Source organism: Aotus nancymaae, unplaced genomic scaffold (assembly GCF_030222135.1).
Source record: "Aotus nancymaae isolate 86718 unplaced genomic scaffold, 86718_ANA_hifiasm-v0.15.2.pri h1tg000046l, whole genome shotgun sequence".
Classification (NCBI taxonomy): Eukaryota; Metazoa; Chordata; class Mammalia; order Primates; family Aotidae; genus Aotus; species Aotus nancymaae.
Window position 1 is genome coordinate 26,529,346 of NW_026988460.1, and position 24,580 is coordinate 26,553,925.

The following is a 24,580-nucleotide window of genomic DNA, read 5'->3' on the forward strand; positions in this document are numbered from 1 at the left end:
GGGGCAGTCATCTTTCCAGCAGTTGTCGACCATAAATAATGATGCATCAGCCAGGTGGGCAAGAGCTCAGACTTTGTGGTCAGACCTCACTGTGGCAGGGAGCTTAGAAAAGTCACTTTTCCTCCACACCTGTATAGTAACATGGGGGACGGGGGACGTTCAGCTCACCTCTCTTGGCCCTTGTGTGGGGATTTCTTGGATAAATGCTGGGAAAGCACTGAATACACGGCACTTAGTAGGGGCTTTGCAAGTGGCTGTCCTCACCCGAATGGATCCTTCTCCAGGAAGGCTCTGCAAATGGAGCCACTTGGCTTTTTGCCTGATAACCATATTCTGTTGTTTAAAACAGCGATCCCAAACTTAAGAGTATGAAAGGGGTGTTTTGCAGACAATGCGTAATTAACCACTTCTAAACACAAGGTGTGCCAGGCTCCCTCAAAGCTGTTAGTTATTCTTCATTAGTGATCTTAAATTAATGTAAAATAATCCTGGAGGTTGGCCAGAGGCTGGGGCAGGAAGAGGAGCAGAGTGGCTTATTTCTACTAGCAAATGGAAAGAAATCTTCACCGGCTGCCCCTGCATTCTGCCTTGGTTTGGGGGAGGTGCCTCTATAGACTCTTTAGCTCTGGCCCCAAGGCTATTGTGGGAGGCGGCGAGCCCTCTCCCTGGTTCCCAGAGCTCAGGGTACTTTGGTTAGTGAAATAGTTCAGGTGGGAAGGAAATGTGGAGAAGAGTAAACCCATTGCCCAGCCTCTGAAATAAGCTGTTAGTGATGTGGTCCACCGCCCCTGTGGACCACTCCACAAATCTGATTCCTGCCCTGCCTCCCCAGAGCTCAGCATAAACAGTCCCTCTGGTTTGGTGTGTAGATTTCCCATGCAAAATTTTTAATTGTTGTAGGTACATAGTAAGTGTATAGATTTATAAGATACATGAGATGTTTTGATACAGGCACACAATGTGAAATATACACATCATGAAGCATGGGGTATCTATCCCCTCAAGCATTTATCCTTCAAGTTACAAATAATCCAATTCTACTCTTTCAATTATTTTTAAAGTGTACAATTCAGTTATTGACTATAGTCACCCTATTGTACTGTCAAATAGTAGGTTTTACTCACTTACTCATTCCTGCTATTTTTTGTACTCATTAACCATCCCCATCTCCCCCTCTATCCCCCCACTACCGTTCTCAGCCTCTGATAACTGTCCTACCCTCTATGTCCATAAGTTCAATTGTTTTGCTGTTAGATCCCACAAATAAGTCAGAACATGTGATATTTGTTTTTCTGTGCCTTGCTTATTCCACTTAACGACCTCCAGTTCCATCCATGTTGTTGCAAATGGCTGGATCTCATTTTTTAAGGCTGAATGGTACTTCTATATATGTATATACACCAAGGTTTCTTTATCCATTCATCCATCCACATTTTTTACAACGTTGCTAACACAAAAGATTGTTTACGTGTTTTTAAACTTTAGATCATAGTATCATAAACTGAAAGTTGCTTTTTTAAAAGTTTTAATCATTTAAAAATACACATAGAATTAAAATCCACCATCTTAACCATTGTATGATTCAGTGGCATTAAGTACATTCATGTTATTGTACAATCATTCTCACCATCCATCTCCAGAACTTTTTTATCCTCCTAAACTCCATACCCATTAAACACTAACTCCTCCCTCCCCTCACCCGGACAGACACCATTCTACTTTCTTTCTCCATGAATTTCACTGCTCTGGGGACCTCATATGATACAGCATTTGTTTTTTTATGACTAGATTATTTCACTTAGCAGAGTGGCCTCAAGGTTCATCCATGCTGTAGAATGGGTCAGAATGTCCTCTTTTTTAAGGCTGAATCATATTCCAATATAAGTATGGACACGTTTTGCTTAACCATTCATCCATGAATGGACACTTGTATTGTTCCCACCTGTTTGCTGTTGTGTGTGGTGTTGCTGTGAACATGGATGTGCAGATATCTCTTGAAGGTGTACCTTGTTTTTGCAGTCAGCATTTTTTACTGGTAACATTTATCCATGTTACCAGTGCAATGTATAGATCTCATTGTTACCAATGCACCAGATACATGGTGCAATGTATAGATCTCATTGATTCATTTTCACTGGTGAATAGTATTCCATGGTACAAGCGTGCCCTGATGTAAGTATCTGTTCTGTTTTTATGTATTTTGGTGATGTCCCATTTTTCCAACATTACAGACAGGTATGCAGTGAGCACCCTGCCTTCTTTTGCTTGGCTGCAGGCATTTATGGAGGGTTTGTACCAGGACCGCACATGAGTATCTTCAACTTTACTCGGCTTAGTGAGCCTGCTTTCCAAAGTGACCCCGGCAGTGTGTGGCCTTACAAGCATGAGTGAGAGTCCCATGTCTCCACATTCTTTCTACACTCCATATTAAAAGCCAGATGGTTTTTTAATCTAAAGGGGAGAGAAAGAGAGATGATGAGAGGAGAGCATGTAAACGGTATGAGGGCACACCCGTAGCCTGACGTAGCCCCAGGCATCCTAGAGTGAAGGGTGAGGCACGCATATGCTGTTCCCCTGGTCTGTGTAGTTCCAGTCCCTCCGTAGTAAGAGGCTTTCAAGGGTGGTAGGAACTCTGCCCACACGCCGACTTTGCAGCCTCACCTTCAGCACGCTGTGGATGCCATTGTCTGGTTTGGGACGTGGGACTAGTTCTGATCACACAAGGTGCCAACTGATCTCCCAATGTTCAGGTTTCACAGACTGCTTCTATTAGAAAGAACAGAGGCCGGGGATCTCTAAAGCACAGCATCAAGAAACTCACTTCGGGACGAGCTCCCCAAACTGCTGGCTCAGTAAGGGAGCTCCGTGGACGGGATTCCAGGCACACACCTGGGAAGCTGGCCGAGCTTCCTGGGCTCTTCCAAGGCTGCAGAGCACCTCCCACACAGCGGATGCCCCAGGCCTTATCTGTTGGCTGGGGAAGTTCAGTCCAGGGAGGAGTAGCTCTACAGAGGGCACCCTGAGTGGCTTTGTGGCTTGAGGGGACAGTGCAGGTTCTGAAGTCAGGTGAAGTGGGAATCCAATCTGGCTGGCTTCTTTTATAATTTGCTTTTTTTTAAAACTATTTTTATTTATTTATTACTTTCTTTGAGTGTTTATATGTGCTACATAGCTTTACACGTGGTATCTCTGTTAATCCTCACAACAACCTTGTGAAATGGATACTATTATTTTTTCCGTATTTCAGACAAGGAAAAACTGAAGGCAGAGAGGTTAAATGACCAGCCTAAGGTCACAGAAATGGAGTGTAGTTTATCAACCCGGGTGATCAGTTCCACTGAGGTACACTATCTCGTGTCTTCTCCACACTAATGAATACTTTCTGACTGCATGTGACTGTCACAGTTGTTATGATGGTGTAACATATCACCCCAAAATTTAGTGGTTTAAAATCCCATAGAACTGCAACTTGGGAAGAGCCTGCTGTACTCAATGTCAGATGGGCTTTGAAGACTTGGGGCTGGATTCCTAGGAAGCCTCACCTGCCCACGCACCCACCCACTCACTCACTCCCTTCCTCACCTTGCAGATGCTACTGGCTGACAGCTGAGAGCTTACCAGGACTGGCAGGCAAAACACCTGCTGGGGACTCCCCATGTGGCCTGGGCTTCCTCACAACATGGTGGCTGGGTCCAAGGGCAAGCAATCCAAGGGAAAGAGAGCCAAGTTGAAATGGTCAGTATTTACTACCAGGCCTCAGAAGACACACAGCATCACTTCTGTGGCATTATCTTCACCAGGGCAGTCAAAAAAAGTGCTGCCCAGGCCCATGGTGGGGGACTTAAATTCTACCATCGATCAAGGGTGGCAAAGTTCTGGGAGAGTGTGTGGGACAGGAGATGAGGTTGTGGCCATGTTTGGAAGTAGACTGCCACAATAGCAAATCACTTCTCCACTCTGACCCTTAGCATCCTGGGGTTGGGAAGAGAACCTAGCAGGTGTGGGGGCCCTTCAGACCCAGTGGCATTCAATCGATGGTGGGTTTTCTTTTTCTTAATGGAGTAAGTTGAAATAAAGTGTGGTGATTATTCAAGAAAGGGGGCAGTCATTTCAGCTGGGGGAGCAGGAGAGGATTCTTAGAGTTGTAGAGCTGAGACGGGTCTTGAGGGATGAGGAGGCATTTGCAGGTCCATGGAGGGAAGACAGTGTCCTCAGCGGAAGAGTCCTGGGAAGGATGTGCAGATGGTGCCTCGTGTCTGATGGAGCCTTTGGTGGAGGGCAGCAGAAACCTCCCAGGCCAGCTACAGCGAAAGGAGAGTTTACTGAGCCACTCTTTGGAGTTCAGGGGACCAGCAGGAAGCTGGAGAAGTGGATTAGGAGCCGGCGCAGCTGGGGTGCCTACTCTGTACCCGCAGGGGCAGGCTCACAACTGTAAACAAGGCTGTCCAGGAGCCCACAGCCCTGTGCCGCCACTCAAGCTGTCAAGTCTCAGGAGAGTTTCATTGGCCGAGCTCAGGCCCTGTCCTGCCCCCTGGCAGTGCTGGGACATCTGTGGAGGAGGAGAAAGTAGAATGGAGCCTCCAGGGACCCTTGGACTTCCATGGGGCACAAGGCTTCTGAATTCCCACCCCACCAGCACTGTGTCCTGTGGGGGAGAGGCCAGTCCCCGGGGGTGTGGGAATGCTGTCAGGGGAGCCTGTGTGCTGGGCAGGACCTGCACTTGGGCCTGGATTCCCTGCAACTGCGAGCATTAGCTCAGGCACTTCCACCAGAGTGGTTAGACTCAGGAGCAGGTGTAGGTGAGAAATACCCGAGAGGGTCAGGTTGACCAGACTGGCAGGCCCTTGAGAAACTTGTCCTCAGCAGAATAGGTGCAGTGAAGGAATGAGAATCAAGCATCCAGAGCCAAACCTGGCTGGTTTAGAGAGAACAGCTGATCTCCTAGTGCCGGTGACGGGCTGCCTGGCCTCAGTCAGCAGGTCCTCACCGGGCCCATCCAGAGGGCATTTAAAGCCAGCGTTGCAGGTGCCAGCAGGTTCTACAGTGGCTCAGTCTTTCACTATGCCCTTTCCTCCTCCCTGGCTGCCTTCCATGTTAGCAAGATCCCACTGGTGGCAAGAGGCGGGAAATGGGTGTTAGGTATGGAGATTTGATTCACGGAAACGTTCTTGCTGAGTCAAGACCTTACTAGCTTCTCACCGACAAACACTTCTTGCTCTTGGTAACTGCTGGATTTAGCACATGAGATGAGTCCATCCGAGTGACTGTTTGTGCCTCAGCGGTTTCTTGGCAGCCACCTGATTAGACAGGCCATCCTGCCTGGGGGGCGGGTCGTGCCAACCTGAGGAGCTCCACATGCCCATCGACTCTGGGGAGGGCATCTGGGCCTGGGTGTTGTGAACTGAGCCCTTCGCCTCGTAGGGCCTGTCACGGACTGAAAAGTGTCTCCCTGAATTCATCCGCTGACATTGTAACCCCAGTACCTCCGGATGGGACCTTATTTGGAAATAAGGTCTTTAAAGAGGAATGAAGATGAAATGGACCCCAATGCAATCTGACTGGCGCCCTTACAAGAAAAGGAAATTGGGCCACCTACAGAGGGAACACCATGTTAATCTTGTGTCCACTTGCCTAGGCCATAAGGTTACTGGATGTCTGGTCATATATTACTATGGATGTGTCTGTGGAGTGTTTCTGGATGAAATGAACATTTGGATTGGGCTGAGTGAAGCTGACTGCCCTCCCCAGCCTGGGTGGACCTCTTCTAGTTAAAGGCCTGCATTGAACAGAAGGCTGAGTAAGAGGGATTCCTGCTTGGTGCCCACAGGCTGGGACGTCGGTATTTTCCTACCTTCAGACTCAAACTGAAACATGAACTCTTCTTGGGTCTCAAGCCTGCTGGCATTTAGACTGAAACTAAGTTATTGGCTCTCCTGGGTCTCTTGCTGACTATAGATCTTGAGACTTGTCAGTCTTTGTAATCATATAATGCAATTCCTTATTTTTTAAAAAAATGGCCAGGCGCGGCGGCTTACACCTGTAATCCCAACACTTTGGGAGGCTGAGGCGGGCGGATCACGAGGTCAAGAGATCGAGACCATCCTGGACAACATGGTGAAACCCTGTCTGTACTAAAAATATAAAAATTAGCCAGGCGTGGTAGCGGGCACCTGTAATCCCATCTACTCAGGAGGCTGAGGCAGGAGAATCACTGGAACCTGAGAGGTGGAGGCTGCGGTGAGCTGAGATCGTGCCACTGCACTCCAGCCTGGGCAATAGCATGAGACTCCATCTCAAAAAAAATAAAAAATTATGTATATGCATACATATACATATATATGTATCTCCTATTGGCTCTGTTTCTCTGGAGACCCCTGAGTAATATGCCGTGTGAAGACACAGGGAGAACACTGTCACATGTAAGCCAAGGAGAGAGGCCTCAGGAGAAACCGCCTTGCTCTGACCTCCAGCCTCCAGCACTGAGAGGAAATTCATTTCTGTTGTTTAAGCCCATGGTCTGTGGTGCTTTGTCACGGAAGCCCCCACGAATCAATACAGGGCCTCTTTGTCTTCATCTGTGAAGTGGGCTCGAGGGCCTGACCTTGGGCTTGTCAGGAGACGTCATATGGGCGTGTGTTCTGTGCCTTCAGCAGAGCTCGTGTGTCTGGTATTTGGTGATCAGGGCTGGGATTAGGGTGAGACAGTGAGGTGTTCACCTCGGGCACAGAATTCAAGGAGTGCCAAAAACTCAGTAATCAAGTAAACAAAATAACAAATTTTAAAAGAAAGGCAGGCTGTTGTTTATCTTGCAACACCATTGGTATTGCAAAGCGAAAGAGGTCATTTCCAAAGGCACTGCAGTTTCCAGGCCCTGAGGCCCTCATGTGCCTTGCAGAGCTGGTTTATGAGGGCTGACAAGGACGTGTGAACAGATCGAGCAATGTGGGCTTTATATATAATGTTTTACAAAATATTTTTAAAGCTTTATCAGTTTGTTCTACTTGGTTCAAAATATGGGGGGCTACTTAGGTGTTTTGGGGGTGCACATTTGTCCTTTTGCCTCAGGTTCTAACCTGACTCCATGTGGTACAGTGGCTGGCCCTGGGCTGACCCATCCACATCCCGCAGGCTCGGCCTACAGAAGTCACAGTGGCGCAGCCTCCCCCATGCCGCCCTGTGAGGTCCACTTTCAAAGGGCCAGCTGGGGTGTTCTTGGAAGGCCTTCCTGGGTACATTCCCCGCCGAATGTGTGTGTGTGAGAAGCTTACGAATCAGGGGTTGTTTCTCCATAGAGGACAGCATGAGGTCACTTGGCAACTCTGGATGAGCTTTGGGGATCGGAGAGTAGTTACAGTCAAAATGTCAGTGCCCTCATTTTGAAAACCGAACCGTGATTATGCCAGAGAATGTCCTTGTCTTTAGGAAAGACACTTTGAAGGAGTAGAGGGCTTGAGGTGGGCACCTTGCTCTCAGGAAAAATGTGTATATATGCACAGGTGTGTGTGTGTTTGTGTGTGTAGAAAGTAGAATATGAGAAAGCAAATCGGATACAGTGTTACCAAATGGGGAATCTGGGTGATGGCCATACAGGAGTTTGTTGTACTCTTCCCGCAACTTTTCTGTAAGTCTGCAATTAACTCAGTTTCTTAGGTTTTAAAAACAGAGCTGGAGGTTGCTGAGGGCTGGCTGCAGGTGCCCATGAAGTTCTCCCCCAGACCTCCTCCACCACCTTCTTAGTCCTTCAGGTATCAACCCCAGCATCTCCTCCTCATAGAGGCCCTCTCTGTCACCTTGTCTAGGGTAGCACCGCTCCCCTCTCCTTTTGCATCACTCTGTTTTTGTTTCTTTGTTACCTTCACCATCCAGGGAAATTATCTCATTCATTTGCTCAGTGTTTGCAAATGCCAGCTCCATAAGACTGTCTGTCTTGGTCACTCCTGCCCCTCTGCCCCCCGTGCCTGGCACACAGTGGGTTCTCGAGCAGTATCTGTGAACCAGGGAAAGGTTAGATGATCACAGTTCTAAAGGTCAGGAAACCTGGAGTCTTGTCCTTTCTGGTTATCCCCCGTGGACTTGCTGGGCGACCTGGGGCAGTGTCCCGCCCCCTGTGGGCCTCAGTTTCCTCATCTGTACCGAGCCCTATAGCTTTTGGATTGCATGTTGCAGAAAGAAAGCCCAAGGTTCTGCAGAGGCTGAGTTCCCCAGCTGGCCCCTCCCTGCTGCAGGCGGGAGCAGGCAGGGACCCTTGTCGACCAGCTGGGGTAGGCCTGTCCTCACCCCTAGGTATGTCACCACCACTCCCTGATAGAGGAGAAGCAAGTGACAGAGACAGTGTGCTGCATTGCATGGCTCTCACCTGTAGGCCAGTGCTCCCAAAAAGATGGGTCCAGGTAAGAGTGAGTTCACTTCTCTCCCTGGGCTTCTTTGTAACAAAAACGGGGCAGGTTTTAAGCCCAGCATCTTTGGCAGGAAACAGTATCTGTGTGAAACTCAATAACATTGTCTTGTTTTCATGGTAACCTTCTACTTACAGCAGATGATCCTAGTTTTCCATTTAAAGGAGTGATATAAGGTTTCCTTTTGAAATAAATGTATTCAGGGGTGAAATCCAACCAATGTATTATTTTGTGCGTTGCTTTTAGCTTTTTATTGTTGAAATTGTGAAACATGCTTGGAAGTAGAGATAGCTGCTTGGTGAAGGTGAACCTCGGAGTTGTAAGGCGAATCCCACGCCTGCATGGCACAGCTTTGCACCTCATGCTTGAGTTTCTTTCGCCCACTCCATGCTGTTTTTTATGTTCAGTTCTCCCAGAGTCTCCAAAAATGTCTTTTTACAGCTGGTTTGTTCAAATCAGGACCCTAACAAGACCCACACAATGCACGTGTCTCTTAGGTATCCTTTTACCTAGAGGCTCCCTTCCTTTTCCATCCTTCCAGTATTTGTTAAAGAAACAGGGCCATTTGCCTGTGGCAAGTCCCACATTCAGGATTAGGCTGATTGCCTCCCTCATGGTGTCATTTAAGGTGTTCCTCTGTGGCCAGGCGCGGTGGCTCACGCCTATAATCCCAGCACTTTGGGAGGCGGGTGGATCACGAGGTCAAGAGATCGAGACCATCCTGGTCAACATGGTGAAACCCTGTCTCTACTAAAAATACAAAAATTAACTGGGCATGGTGGTGCACGCATGTAGTCCCAGCTACTCGGGAGGCTGAGGCAGGACAATTGCTTGAACCTAGGAGGCAGAGGTTGCGGTGAGCTGAGATCATGCCATTGCACTCCAGCCTGGGTAACAAGAGCGAAACTCCATTTCAAAAAAAAAAAAAGTGTTCCTCTGTCACCTGTAGTTCCTGTTAACTGGGAGTTAGATTAGGAAGCTTGATTAAGACTCAGGTCCAGTTTTTTAAGCCAGTTGATTTTAAAAGAAAAATATTTAATAAATACTAGAATGGTCCATAAAGAGATTGCAGCATAAAGGTGGGGCAAGGCTGGGCATGGTGGCTCACACCTGTAATCCAAGCACTTTGGGAGACCAAGGGAAATGGATCACATGAGACCAGGAGGAGTTCAAGACCAGCCTGGCCAACATGGCAAAACTCCATCTCTATTAAAAATACAAAAATAGCTCTGTGTGGTGGTGCATGCCCGTAATCCCAGCTACTCAGGAGGCTGAGGCACAGAAATCACTTGAACCTGGCAGGAGAAGGTTGCAGTAAGCAGAGATTGCACCACTGCACTCCAACTTGGGTGACAGAGTGAGACTGTTTAAAAAAAAAAAAAAAGATTTTAGACAGGGCATGGTGGCTCATGCCTGTAATCCTAACACTTTGGGAGGCTGAGAAGGGAAGATTGCATGAGGCCAGGAGTTTAAGACTAGTCTGGTTAACATAGCAAGACTCCATCTCAAAAGAAAGAAAGAGAGAAAAAAAGGAAAGGTGGGGCAAGGGTGGAGTTGAGAATGGTCTAAAGAAAGAAAGAGAGGGAGGGAGGAAGGAAGGAAGGAAGGTGGAATGAGGGTGGAGTTGGGAATAGACTGGGAACAGAGGAAAGAAATGGAGAAGGTTCGACCGGGCACGGTGGCTCAAGCCTGTAATCCCAGCACTTTGGGAGGCCGAGGCGGGTGGATCATGAGGTCAAGAGATCGAGACCATCCTGGTCTACATGGTGAAACCCCGTCTCTACTAAAAACACAAAAAATTAGCTGGGCATGGTGGCACGTGCCTGTAATCCCAGCTACTCGGGAGGCTGAGGCAGGAGAATTGCCTGAACCCAGGAGGCGGAGGTTGCGGTGAGCCGAGATCGCGCCATTGCACTCCAGCCTGGGTAACGAGCGAAACTCCGTCTCAAAAAAAAAAAAAAAAAAAAAAAAAAAAAAAAAGAAATGGAGAAGGTTCAGGCAGCGGACTTGCCTCTACACGTCCGGGTATTGGGAAACAGCCCAGGGGCAGCAGATGACAAAGAAAACAGGCAGGTAGGCCAGTGAGGAGGCGAGGCCCCAGCCTTACCAGGGTGCTGCAGTCCTTACCAGTCCTCATCAGTCCTCTTCTTTTTTTTTTTTTTGAGACGGAGTCTCGCTCTTGTTACCCAGGCTGGAGTGCAATGGCGCGATCTCGGCTCACCGCAACCTCCGCCTCCTGGGTTCAGGCAATTCTCCTGCCTCAGCCTCCTGAGTAGCTGGGATTACAGGCACGCGCCACCGTGCCCAGCTAATTTTTTTGTATTAATAGAGACGGGGTTTCACAATGTTGACCAGGATGGTCTCGATCTCTCGACCTCGTGATCCACCCGCCTCGGCCTCCCAAAGTGCTGGGATTACAGGCTTGAGCCACCGCGCCCGGCCCAGTCCTCTTCTTGGGGGTTTGTGTGGACATGTGCATGCATGCATGGGCACACACATCTCACACACCACGTGTGCACACACAAACATACACGTACTTGTGCACAAGAGGGAGGGTTCCTATTTGGCCCCCCTTGACCTGTGTGGCAAGACCCAGGGAGTCGAGATTCCGCGCCAAAGAATTGAGGCTTCTCCCAGACGAGGTGGCTCACACCTGTAATCCCAGCACTTTGGGAGGCCAAGGTGGGAGGATTACCTGAGCTCAGAAGTTCTAAACCAGCCTGGGCAACATGGTGAAACCCTGTCTCTACTAAAATACAAAAAATTAGCCAGGTATGGTGGCATGCGCCTGTAGTCCCAGCTACTCAGGAGGCTGAGGCAAGAGAATTGCTTAAACCTGGGAAGCAGAGGATGCAGTGAGCTGAGATCACACCACTGCACTCCAATCTGGGCAAAGAAGCGAGACTCCATCTTAAAAAAAAAAAAAAGAAGAAGAATTGAGGTCTCTCAGCACCACAGAGTGGGGATTGAAGGGAGCAGCTTTTCTTCTTTGTCTAAGGAAGGGGCTAATGAATAGGCACAGCCTGCAACAAAAGGGATTTAGGTTAGACATTGAGAAGGACTTCCAAGCCAGCCAAGGAAAGCTGTGTTACATTGTGGTTATGAAGTGTGTCTCAGAGCAAAGCTGCTTTGGTTAATTTCCAGCCCTATCATGTTCTATCTGTATAGCCCCGGGCATGTCTGGACCTCCCTCTGCCTTCCTTTCTTTATCCTATAGATGAGATAGTAACAGCACCTACCTCATGGGATGGACCTAAGCATTAAATGAATTAGTCATACATAGAGTAGTGGCTACAAGAACCATTCAGTAGCCGTTAGGTATTACCATTCTTGTGTTGATGGGGAGCTGTGTCACCCTGGGAGTTTTAAAGATGGCCACAGCCAGAAACTTTCGAGACTAGAGGCTAAGAAGGGCAGTTGCTTTATATTTGTGATCTTCTATATAGCTTTACACAGTGCAGTCACACAGCATTGGCTCCTTCCATTTGTTTCATCTTCACAACCCCTGGAGATAGATCCATTTTTCTCCCCGTGATGTGGATGAAGACCCTGAGGGAGGCCAGAAGGTGTGAGGAATGGCTTGTGAGGACCCCTTGACCAGTTCGGGTCTCAGAGTCAGGACTCCTGATCCGGAGTCCCAGATTTGTGGCTTCCATGCTGTGTGACCTCAGGGCAAGTCACCTCCCACCTCTGAGACTCCATTCTTCATCTCCAACACTGAGGAATGAGGCTGGAGCCTCTGGTGCCTGTGTTGTCTGATTTCCCGCATAGAAGATCTGAGCACAAACCCTGATGGTCAAACCCAGTACCATCTGCCTTCCCCAGGACTGAAAGGAAACCTGTCAGAACCCTCAGAAGGGACAACCCACGAGGACTGGCTGTCACTTTGACCGATTGCTAATGTCAGTCCTGCCATCTGGAGTGCCATCTGTCCCATGGCTATGCCACCTGCACAGGTACCCAGTTTTAGGCTCTGCCCTGACCCCAGTTGGGATCACCTTAGCCAGGTCTTGGAAAGACATCCCCCAAACAGCCTCCATCCAGATGCTCAAGATCCTGTTTCTACCCACCCATGGCATAACTCGATAAGATTGTGCAATTGTCTTTATACTTCCTGCTGGCCCAGCCTCAGGGGACAGCTGACAAACAGAGGCCAGATGGTGAGCAGGCCCTGGCCCCAGATCCCACCCTGGCAAGTCATGTCCCTTATCTGGGACTCAGTTTTATTTGGAAAATGAGGGCAGAGGGATCAAGTGAGCTAGTTGTTCATTCATTCATTCAGCAGGTATTCATTCATTAACTCCCCCCTGGGCCAAACCCTATGCTTGAGGCACGAGAAATGGATAAGCAAACCCCTTATCTGCCCTCCTGTCACTTCTAGTCTGTCATTTTTAGCCCTGTGGGGCTGTGAGGGGCCACAAGCATCCCTGGAACTGAAGCAATCATGGGCGGTTTCCTGGGGGAGGAGGCAGCTAAGTGGACCTTGAAGGGGGAGAAGGAGCAGAGGTTACAAGAGGTGGCCTGTTGGCCAGACACTTACACATGTATTTTATTTGGCTTGCATAGGATTAGTCTACATATCATTGTAAATTTGAATTTACTGCAAACATATAAAAATCAAGAGCTTTTATGTAAGAACCTGGATTTCTGACATCCGAAAAATCAGGGCCCTTATTCCTGCAGAGCAGCCATCAGCCAGAGCCGAGCTGCAGTTGTTCTGTTTGACCAGTCAGAGGCCCCGCATTCTGCCCTGCCTCATCATCCCTCCGAACCTGCTCCCACCCGCCATCCCTGGGTCCCCGTCACCGTGGAGGGAACCTCCATTTTTCTAGTTGCTCATGCCAGAAACCCAGGTATCATCTTCCACTCCTCTTTTCTCTCTCACCCCCTCATCTTACTGATCAGATGTTTCTCCTAGTTCTACTTTGAGAATGTCTCTAGAATCCATCTTGTTCCCACCTTCCCGTCCACCACCCCAGTACAAGCAACAGTTCCTCCCTGGCCCCCGCCTGGGCGATCACCCCCTTATGCTCTCTTCTCTGCACAGCAGGTAAAGTGAGGCCCTGCTGGTCAAGTCTGGCAGCTTGGACGCTGACCCTTTGTGTTCCCTAAGGTGGACGTGGGGAAGCTCTTCTCTGCCTTCTTTCCCAGCTCCTGCCCTGAAGTCAGTGCCCAGCTCCTGCCTGTGCACTGGGACATTAGTGGCCATCCCAGGCCCAAGACAAGATGCTGGAACTCAGGATGCCAGCTCCCCGGGAGCCTGGGAGCCCACCACTGTTCTCCAAGACCCAACACTCTTAGCACCCTGGACTTGCATTTTTCCATTTGGAAAATAGGGTCACCCCAGGACTTCATCCTCAAAAGGCCAGTGCTTCTTGAGAAGGGGGATTCAGGGTTTTGAAGTTCAGCCAACTCAGTGTGTGTGCCTTTCTGTGCCTTGCCTGGCCCTGGGCACCATTAGAAGATGCAGATATAGATGACAAGTGATTTATTTTGTTTGCAGCCTCCAGAGCTTCAGCTTTGGAGTCAGATAGGCAGCGTTGGGTTTATATATCATCCTGAGTATCTAACCTCAGCATCTGAACCTCAGTTTATTAATTTGTAAAAAAAAAAAAAAAAGGTGAGGAGATAATAACTGCTACTTCATAGGGTGATTGTGCAAAGAACTAAGCAACATAGATCTCTTCCCCCTCCCCTGCTCATGTGAGCTCTCAGAGCAGTGAAGGAAGGATACAGAGACAGGTCATCCAAGTGCAGGGAAGCAATGGCTGCAATCCAGGCTCCGGGAATGGAAAGGATGCGGGGCAGAAAACGATGGACTCCTGGCGAGAGGAAGCATATTGCCCAGAGTAATGACCTAGTTTATATGCCTTCTTCATGGCACAGCCCACTGTGGGAAATCGTTTTCATTTTCTCCCTCGGTACGGAAGGCAGGCCAGCCCCACCAGACTCCACAGTTTTGTTCACCAAGTCCTCAGTTTATATCTGGCACAGAGTGAGGCAATCAATGAATGGTGACTGGGTGAAGGAACAAACCAATGGAAAATTGGCTTTGTAGAGGAGTCCTTTGAGTTGAGCCATGAGCACTGGGTCCTGGCAGGAAACATGGGTCACTACACGAGCTCCCTTGCAGTGTGGCGCGTGATGGGTCTGTGTGCAGGGTGGGATGGGGTTCAGGGAGCTGGGCACCTGGGTTGGCAGCAGGGGGGAGCCCTAACCAGCCCTGGGCCAGAAGGTTGTGGGAGAGAACAGTTGAATGAGCCAGAAAGAGAGAGACATGGGTACAAATGGCCGCCCATCAGGACCATGGCTGCCAAGGGGCACAGGAAGTGAGGAGAGAGGTGAAGCAACGAGTGTCCTGACCTACTGTTCTCCACTTCCTGATCTCCTGCCAGGGCCCCTGCTGGCCACCCCGTCAGGACAGGAGGCAGTGGGAGCCTGGGAGCTGTGGTCCTGGGCCGAGAGCAGACTGGGGCATGTGGAGAATAACTGGCCAATGTGTGTAGAATTCCTGGCCCAGGGTGGACAGGCCTGGAGATCTGGGAGGGCTCAGGTGTGTTGTGATGGAGTGAGGGCCACTTGGGGGTGTCAGGAGGCTCATTGCAGAGGGAAGATGGCAAAGGGCCTTGCCCACTTCACTCTGGTCTCCTGTGGGTGACGGTCAGTGTGGGAGAGTGGTTAGAACAGGAGAGGCTGCACGGACCCCGAGTGGGCAACGAGGGACCTCATACTGTCACCTGTAGTTCTCCAGGCTAAGTTAGATATAGGGTACCCATTTTGTGGGTGAGACAGATGTGGAACAGTGGCTTGCCTCTTAAGCTAGAGGCAGAAGTTGGAGGGGGAGGGGCGTCGTCGGCCCGGGCTGCTGCTCTTCTTGGGAGGAACCAGGGGACTTGGCCTGAGGTGCGTTTGCTTGCAGTTTATTGGGGTTCTGGGGCAGTGCCTGGGAGGAACCAGGGGACTTGGCCTGAGGTGCGTTTGCTCGCAGTTTATTGGGGTTCTGGGGTAGTCTGAGGGAAATGCCGGGGGTCGCACTGCCCCCGGCTCCGCGCACCTAGCTCCCGGGGCTCATCCGCTGCAGCGGCCGCGCGGACCTGAGCGCCCTCCACTCGCCCAGGCTTGGGTGACGTCGGCGGCCGGGGCAGCACCGTCCTCCCCGCTCCCCAGCACAGACGCGCACGCGCGCGCGCACACACAACCTTCCGAGGCGGGGAAACTGAGGCCGGTAGCGGCGGGGCCACCCGCCAAGGTCACGGCGCATGGGCGGCAGAGCGGGCAGGAGAGCGGCGCGCCGCGAAGCCGCTCCGCCGGCGGCACTGGGATCGGGCTCCAGCTTCTGCTCCGGCTCCGGAGCGCCCGCCCCTCCGCCCTGAGCCCGGCCACCCGACACGCTGGGACGGCGCGCGCTTGGCGGCTGCGAGCGGACCTGCGAGGTGGAAGGCGGGCCGACGGGGGACGCGCCCGGCGGCGGGTGCTGTGCGGGACCCCGGGCGGGGGTCACTGGGGCTGCAGCCAGGAGTGCCCTCCCCAGGGAGGCCTGGGCGGCAGCTCCGCCCCCGGGGCCGCGGTTGCACCAACCCGCGAGTGGTTCTCGGAAACTTGGGGCTTGCTGGGATCGCGGCGGGCTTCGCGGAGCAGGGCTGAGGAGGAGGTTGCAAGGCCGCAGCTGCGGAGCCCGCACCGGCCGCAGGATTGTGGGGTTGGGGATTAGTGGCCGCCAGGATCACGGGAATGGGGGCCGGGGCGCGCCAGCGCCGGTCTTCCTGAGCTGGGCTCTGCGGTGTCGCTCTCTGGGACTGGAGCGGTCAGGACGCAGAAGCCCCAGACTCCGCCGCTATATGGATGGCTTATCCCTAAGTTTTGGGAACGCTGAAGGCGCGATCTTGGGGAACGGGGGTATGCAGGGTGTTCCATGAATGCAGTTGGTTGCCTCTCAGAAGCGGCAGGGGGAGGAGGGGGCTGACGACGGGCGTGAGTCTAGGCCCCAGGGGTCGCCGTGCAAAGCACCACCCCGTCCCCACCACCGCTGCTGCCTCCCGGCGGTCCCGCCACTGCGTCTAAGGTCCCGAGCCTGCAGGCGGGAGGTTGAGGGATCTCAGGAATTCACTGGGAGCCTGGCGGACGCGCTCTGGGAGGGAGGGAGAAGCTTTGGTGGGGCTGGAGGGCTGGGTCCGAATCTGGCCCTGTCCCTGTCTCCCAACCCGGTGTGACCTTGGGCAGCCCCTCCTGCCACTACCATGTGGGAAAGTGACTGGTTCTTAGCCTTTGGGTGGAGGGAGCGCTCCCTGTCAGACCCCTCAGGAAAATTGGCTTAGGCAGCAGTCTTGGGGGCCAGAACAGCCTTGGCGACTTCTGGACCCAGACCCCTAGGGGGCAGGAGGCAGCAGGGGGATGAGGTGTGATGGGGGCTGCTGCTGGAAACCTGTCCCACCTGCCAGCCTGAGGATGGTACTCTCCTGGGCCAGGGACTTAGAGTGTGGGGTCCTCCCCGCAACCTCCTGCTACAAAACCACCTGCCCTTGGGCTCTAAGCTGGCAGGGTGGGTTGGCAGAGGTGAGTCAAGCTTCCCCCCACCCTGAACAGTCCTGGGGAACTTCCCCTCCCATGTTTCTGCCAGACAGTTGTCACTTTAAATTGCCAAGCTCTCAATTGTCACAGCTGATCTGTTCGTGGAGCAAAGGGAGCAGAAAGGTGACAGTGGGTGTCCCCTCCCCCGGCCCTGTCCAGGAGATAAGGCTCACAAGGACAGCAGTCGGCTCTGCCTGGTCAGCTTTGTGCGTGTTGCTCTGAGCATGCTCAATGATCTGTGGTGGTGAGGGACCGGTCCTGGACTGGAAGCAGGGGTCTGGTTGTGTACTTTGATGGGCCACTGTTCCATTTTGTGGTCAGGCTCCACTAGACAGTGGACACACTGGCCTGCACAGCCCCCTTTGAGCAACTCTGAATTGAGGTGACACAGGAATGGCTTTCTGGTCACCCTTCCCTGCCCCCAGCATGATGCCCAGCTCCTCATTCCAGTTGGCAAGGTGGCCAGGCTGCTGAACTCATGTATAGTCAGAGCCCAGAAGCCAGGTTTAAGAGGAAAGAAGAGAAACTGCCTTAGTCGTGCCACCTCCTTCCACCCCCCCTACCTCCCGTAGGAAAAGATAAACAGAGGTGACTTAGGGTGGCCACAGTGCCCACAGCCCAGCCATTAAGCATCAGTGTCAGAGGAAGCATCCCATAGCCACCCCACTGTGTTAGAGATGGAGAACTGAGGCCAGAGAGAGGCAGGGACATGTCCAAGGTCACACAGCATATTCAGCATAGAGGGGCCCTGTCCCCAGCTCTCCAGCAACGTGGTCGTCCTGAGAGAGCTGCTGCCTGGGGAATGCTCGGAGGACTCAGCGTCCCCTCAGAGGTCTCTGAAGTGGAGGGACAAGGGAGGGGGCCTGTGCTCACCTCTGTAGGGGACTGTCTCCTGCATGGTTTGCAAACATTAGGTAATCTTGAGTCTCATGACTGGAGTTGCCACTCTCTCCTAAGGCTGCTTAAAGGGCCCGTGGCTGCCTGCCCTTCCAGCCACTGGTCTGACCAATGTGCCCTGCCCTGCCCATCCCATGCCTGCTGTTCCCACACCACCATCCTTGGTTTTAGTCACACTCCCTTCCCCATTGTCCAGAGGGGAGTGCCGAGGTCACACCAGAAGAACTGGGACCATTTGTGTCCCCAGCTTTCCTGCACAGTTTCAGCCATTGGTATAGGGGGTGGACCTAAGCACCTGAGTGTCCCCAGCCAAGAACACAGCCATTGTTCTTGTATTGTAGTAAGCTGCCCGTCACTGGGCTGTGCAAGCTGGAGCTGCCTTTGTGCTGGGCAGGGAGTCTGAATCTGGTCTGTAGTAGGAGAGCTGACCAGAGGCCCCATCACTCCACTGCCCCTCATAATTAGGGGATGTCAGGGGCTGCTCATTCCTATCAGGAGGTGTTTCTCTCATGCAAGAGGCTGGCAAAAGCCCATTCTGTTGGTGAAGTCCATGTGGACTGGGGTCCCAGTCACCGCTGCAGCTAAGACCAGCATTCATTACCACCATGCAGTGAGACACAAACCTGCTTGTGGGAGTGGCCTTCTCTGAAGCCCCTCTACCTTTCCACTGGGCCCCATCTCACCCTGCCTTGGCTCCTGCAGGAATGAACACCCCACCCCGCCATCTGGCAAACTCCATCTTTCATCGCCCTCATCCATGATACCTCTTTGGCAAAGCCTGCCCTGAATCCCTGAATCTTCCTCATGGGGATACCATTATCACTGAACAGAGGGCGGTACGAAGTGGGGTGCAGGTAGGGACTGACTTGAGACCCCTGGTCATACAGCAGTCTTCCAGACTCCCCCTCACCCCCTGTCTCAGGGCTATTCAGTGGGGCCACTGTAGCAAGCTTCAGTTTGGCAAAGCAGGAAGCAGGGTCCTAAATTATCAGTGACTTAGAGAACTGTGACTCAGAGAATTGTGTATGTGGCTTTCTTTTTTTTTTTTTTTTTTTTTTCAAGCTAGCTGAGATTTTATTTTGGACCAAAAAAAAAAGCAATTGAATTGTTTTGCAGCTGGAGGCATGGGCAAGGAGGGTCCCCAGGCAGTAAACTCCCCGAGGGTGGGCTGAGGACTAGGGCTGAGTGTCGGGTGGGTCTCCTGTTCCCTGTGCTCCCCTGCACAGCAGCCTCCCTCCCGGGCTCTGGGGCAGCCTCAGGAGGGGCAGGTTGGGAGGGGCTGTTGCAGCTGTTCACTTGGGCAGGATGTCAGAGGACTCGGACACCAGCCTCCCATCGCGGGTCTCAATCTTCTTCACAACCACAGCTTTGGTGGAGCTGGTGCGGCTGATGGAGCTGGAGCCCACGCCAGAGCCAAAGCTGGAGCCCAGGCCGTAGCTGAGGCCGGGGCTAGTGAGGCCCCCATAGGCAGAGCTCAGACCACCTGCATAGCCGCTGGTGGTCTTCGTATGGATACTCATGTTCTGCATCCCGGACTCCAGCCGGCTCTCCTCGCCCTCCAGCAGCTTGCGGTATGTGGCAATCTCGATGTCCAGGGCCAGTTTGACGTTCATCAGCTCCTGGTACTCACGCAGCTGCCGTGCCATGTCCTGCTTGGCCCGCTGCAGGGCGGTCTCCAGCTCCTGCTGCTTGGCACGAGCATCCTTGAGTGCCAGCTCCCCACGCTGCTCAGCATCTGCAATGGCGGCCTCCAGGGAAGCCCTCTGGCCTTTGAGGCCCTCGATCTCAGCCTGGAGCCGGCTGATGTTCCGGTTCATCTCGGAGATCTCAGTCTTCGTACGCCGCAGGTCATCCCCGTGCTTCCCAGCCAGCATCTGCAGCTCCTCATATTTGATCTGGTATACGCTCTCCGCCTCAGCCCGGCTGCGATTGGCGATCTCCTCGTACTGCGCCTTGACCTCAGCAATGATGCTATCCATGTCCAGGGAGCGGCTGTTGTCCATGGACAGCACCACAGACGTGTCAGAGATCTGGGACTGCAGCTCCCGGATCTCCTCTTCATACAGCTGCCTGAGGAAGTTGATCTCGTCAGTCAGTCCTTCCAGGCGAGACTCCAGCTCTACCTTGTTCATGTAAGCTTCATCCACATCCTTCTTGATGAGGACAAATTCATTCTCCATCTCTGTACGCTTATTGATCTCTTCCTCATACTTGTTCTTGAAGTCCTCCACCAGCCCCTGCATGTTGCCAAGCTCCGCCTCCAGCTTCAGCTTCTCCTGGCCCAGCGTCTCCAGCTGCCGCCTCAGGTTGTTGATGTAGCTCTCAAACATGTTGTCCATGTTGCTCCGAGCCGTTTTCTGCTGCTGCAGGAGGCTCCACTTGGTCTCCAGCATCTTGTTCTGCTGCTCCATGAACCGCACCTTGTCGATGAAGGAAGCAAACTTGTTGTTGAGGGTCTTGATCTGCTCCTTCTCCTGGGTACGCACGGCCTGGATGTTGGGGTCCACATCCATCTTAATGGGGTTCAGCAGGCTCTGGTTGATGGTGACTGCGGTGATGCCTCCCATGCCTAAGCCGCTGGCCCCAGCATAGCCTGCACCCAGGCCACCCCGGAAGCTACTGGTGCTCACTCGGGAGCTCAAGCGGGCACTGGGCCCACTCGTGAAGGAGCGGCTGCTGAAGGCCCCGGGGCCAGAGGTGGACACCTTGTAGGACTTCTGGGTCACCCTGATGGACATGGTGGAGGCAGGAGTGGAGGCAGGCGGGCTGAACCAGAGACAGATTCCAGAAGGAGCGGAGAAGCTGCTTCTTCGTGTATGTGGCTTTCTAATTCAGCAGGATTGCAGTGCAAACCCAGCGAGCATTTTTTTCTAAGCATCTACTCCATGCCAGACCCGATCACTAGGGGCTTTCACATGTATTTCCCATTACATCTGCAAAACCACAAACCCATCATTCCCTTGTACGACAGTTCTCAAAGCATTAAAAGTGTCAATCCCACAGGCCAGCTGGAATGATGTAGGATACTGCAGCCTGTCATTTGTCCTTTCAGCTTTGCTTTGTTGCCCCAGAGCCCCAGCAGTGTACCCAGACACCCTCAGGGTGGCATTGCTCTGGAAAGGGCTTCAGACTCAAGTGCACAGAGTCCAAGCTGACCCAAATAAATCCCCGCGTGCTGTGTGTGACAGCATAGAAAGCCAGCTGTGGAAGCTGATGACCTCTGTACACAGCTTGGGCCTTATCTGCTGTCTCTTTAGAAGGTAACCCCGGCCTGCGTCATGCCTTATACTGTTGTGCTTACGAAATTTCTTCTTCCAGACTGTGAGCTCCCTGAGGCCAGAGTGGGGCCTGAGGCACTACTTCATCCCTAGTGCTAGGGGCTGATATAAGTTCTTGTTGCGCCTGACTGAGACCGAGCTGAATCCAAACGAGAAACAGGCTTAGAAGGCAGTGGGTTCCTCTCACCGAAGGTGTGCACAGTGAGGCCAGGTGGAGGATTCTTGAATTTCAATTAGCTGAGATGCCCCCGCAGGACCGTTTTAGCTCCAAGACTCCCAGAGCCAATGATTTATTTTTCATTTTTTAAATAATCCGAGGACTTGGTGGAAAGCTGTCAGGATAGTAATACAGGTTTGTAACAATGCTAAATGTGACAACGTGTTTTAATAAAGCCAAGTGCCGAGGGGTATTATGGGAGCATTTCATTATTCAGCTCAGCCAGATACTGAACCAGGATCAGGTTATCCAAGTGGCCTGAGGGTTTGGTATAAAAAGAACCAGGAAGAACATTGAACGTCTTAAGATAATCCTTGACCAGCAGCTGGGGTCTGTCACTCTTAGGAGGCCTTTAGGGCAGAGAGCGGGACACTTCCTTACTTTGGACACGTCCCTTCCCCTCTCTGAGCCAAAGCTTCCCCATCTTTGTCATGGGGGACCTAATCCCTACCCAGCCTTCCTTACTGGGGGCTGAGAGTTTGGAAGAGACCCGGAAAACACTTTAGAAGTCATAACCAGCACTCAGGAGGGTTGAGGGTAGGTGAGGACAAGAGGGGCTGAAGCTCACAGATCCTGGTAAGCTCAGGTGTGTGGAGTGGCCCAGGGCCAGCCTGCCTTTTGGGGGCTTCAGAGTCATGGACGGGGTTCAGCCTTTCTGTGCTTCGAGTTCAGTGATCCTAGGGTTGCTTGGAGGCAGCTGGACTGGGTTCACATCCCAGCTGTCAACTTCCTAGCTTTGTGCATGACCTTTGACAAGTCACTAGGCCTCCCTGAGCCTCAGTTTTCTCCTTATTAAAATGGGTTGATGATGATACCGACCTCCTAAGGCAGTTATGAAGATAATTCTGTGAAAGTGTGTCAGTATCATACAGTTGTTTTTTGTTTTCTTCTTTAGAGATATCACAGAAGCCACCAGGGATTTCTGGGATCTCAAAGTGCGAATAGAAGCATCAGCTCCATTCATTTACTCATTCAGCAAATATTTATGGAGCACCTACTATGTGCTGCCAGGTTTTGGTTTTGGTGCTGGGGTTACTACCGGAGCAAAAGAGACCAAAAGCCATGCCCTCCGGGAGCTTTTATTCTAGTGGCAAGAGACCCACAATAAATAAGCAAACAAAATAATTTTGGAATGCTAAGTGCTAAAATCAACCCATCTGCTCCAGGTGGTGTTAAATGTGATTTGCAATGGAAAAACTCTTCCAAAGAGACCAGAGAGGAGAGCCTTGGTTTGGGCTTTGCCAAACCTAGATTCTCGTCTTGGCCCTGCTGGTTTCTAACCTGCTTTGCAACGTCGGGCAAGTTCCTTCCTGTCTCTGATCCTCAGTTCCTGTCTGTGAAATAAGAGAGCAAGATGAGCCCTTCCAGCTCAGATGCCACTGCCTGGTGGCTCTGCAGGCACAGCTTGGGGTCCATGCCTTTCCCTACCCCTAGCACGTGTACCTTTCTGTTTATAATGTGATCACCTGCCACAGAGAAAGGTGCAAGGACAAACATGCACAGCTTAAAGAAAAATAAGAAGAACATTCATATGACCGCTGCCTGGGTCAGGAGAGTGTGCCTTGCTCAGAGCCCCCATGTGCCCCTCCCTAGCCTACTCCTCAGAGACTTTGTGCTAATAACATCCCACTTGCCCTTCCTGTCCTACCACCTATGGAACAACTTTTTACAATATAATTTGGTTTTTATTATTTTTGGGCTGAATATATATAGGCTGTGGATATTTGTTCAGGTGTGGCTCCTTTTGCTAAAAGTAGCATCTGTGAGATTTGCGTGTGCTATGAGGTGCTGTTCATTCTTTTATTCTTTATTTTTATTTATTTATTTATTTATTTTACCTCTGAACTTTTTATTGGCCTCCTGCTCCGCAGAGGGTCCCCTGCTTCTGCTGGCCTAATGTCTCAGAACTTTGGTGTCGTTGGTCTCAGACACCACTTTGCCATCCACTCTGGCGGGTGGTGGTCTTTTGGATGGTCTGCATGGAGTTGCTGCTGTTCAGGGCATCACTAAGACTGAAGTCCTCGCCATCTTCCAGCAGGCGGTGGTAGGTGGCGATCTCAGCCTCCAGCTTGACCTTGATGTTCAGCAGAGCCTCGTACTCCTGGGCCTGGCGCTGTCCCTCTGCCCAGGTCTGTGCCAGCTCTGACTCCAGGTGCAGCAGGATCCCATTGAGCTGCTCCATCTGCAGGGCGTAGCAGGCCTCCACCTCCCTCAGGCTGTTCTCCAAGCTGATCTTCGTATTCCTCATGGAGTCCAGGTCGATCTCCAAGGACTGGACTGTACGTCTCAGCTCTATGAGCGTCATCTCAGCAGCTTCAACCTCAGTGGACCGTGTGGTGACCACTATGGTGCTCTCCTCAAGCACTCAAGTACTCAGTCCAGTACTTGTCCAGCTCCTCTCGGTTCTTCCGAGCCAGCTTGTCGTATTGAGCTCGGATTTCTGCCATGATCTGGGCGAGGTCCTGAGATTTGGGGGCATCTACCTCCCTGGTCAACCCAGAGCTGGCATTCTGGGCTTGTAGGCCGTTTGCTTCCTCTTCATGGTTCTTCTTCATGAAGAGCAGCTCCTCCTTGAGAGCCTCAATCTCTGTCTCCAGCTGCAGCCGAGTGACATTGGTGTCATCGATGACCTTGCGGAGACCATGGATGTCTCTCTCCACAGACTGGCGCATGGCCAGCTCTGTCTCATACTTGACTCTAAAGTCATCAGCAGCAAGACGGGCATTGTCAATCTGCAGAACGATGCGGGCATTGTCCACAGTATTTGCGAAGATCTGAGCCCTCAGGTCCTCGATGGTCTTGAAGTAATGGCCCCAGTCTCTGACCTGGGGTCCCTTCTTCTCCAGGTGCTCCCAGATTTTGCTCTCCAGCTTCCGGTTCTCGGTCTCCAGGCTCCTCACTTTGTCCAAGTAGGAGGCCAGGCGGTCGTTCAGGATTTGCATGGTCTCCTTCTCGTTTTGGATGCCTCCCACTCCTGCCAGACCCCCAGCCATCCCCGCGGCCAGGCCCCCGATCCCCATGCTGCTCCGGAAGCTGGCGGAGCGCGTCACGGAGATGCGGGAACCAGAGCCCCCGGTGCCTGCATAGACGCTGGCCGCGCTGCTGACCGGCCGGGCGCCGTAGCTGGGCACCTGGACGGAGCCCACGGACCGGTAGTTGGTGGAGAAGGTGGAGCGAGTGGTGAAGCTCATGCTGCCCGGGGAGGAGAGCGAGAGGACAGGACT

General features: G+C 52.0%; 2 protein-coding genes and 1 pseudogene across 9 annotated transcripts in view; 1 reads left to right on the forward strand and 2 right to left on the reverse strand.

The window, feature by feature from the left end:
* LOC105705222 (abasic site processing protein HMCES-like) overlaps positions 1 to 24,580 on the forward strand; it is a 77,957-nt gene that overhangs the window by 11,764 nt on the left and 41,613 nt on the right. The gene's annotated exons all lie outside the window — the stretch shown is intronic.
* LOC135268880 (keratin, type II cytoskeletal 8-like) lies at positions 18,890 to 20,676 on the reverse strand. The gene has a single exon (XM_064362090.1). It carries the CDS (start codon positions 20,597 to 20,599, stop codon positions 19,154 to 19,156), a length of 1,446 nt encoding a protein of 481 aa, XP_064218160.1. The 5' UTR covers positions 20,600 to 20,676; the 3' UTR covers positions 18,890 to 19,153.
* On the reverse strand, positions 23,250 to 24,547 carry LOC135268881 (keratin, type I cytoskeletal 18-like; annotated as a pseudogene).

Excerpts from the sequence above, each read along its gene's own strand:
- LOC135268880 (XM_064362090.1), bottom strand. The coding sequence starts at position 20,599 with ATGTCCATCAGGGTGACCCAGAAGTCCTACAAGGTGTCCACCTCTGGC.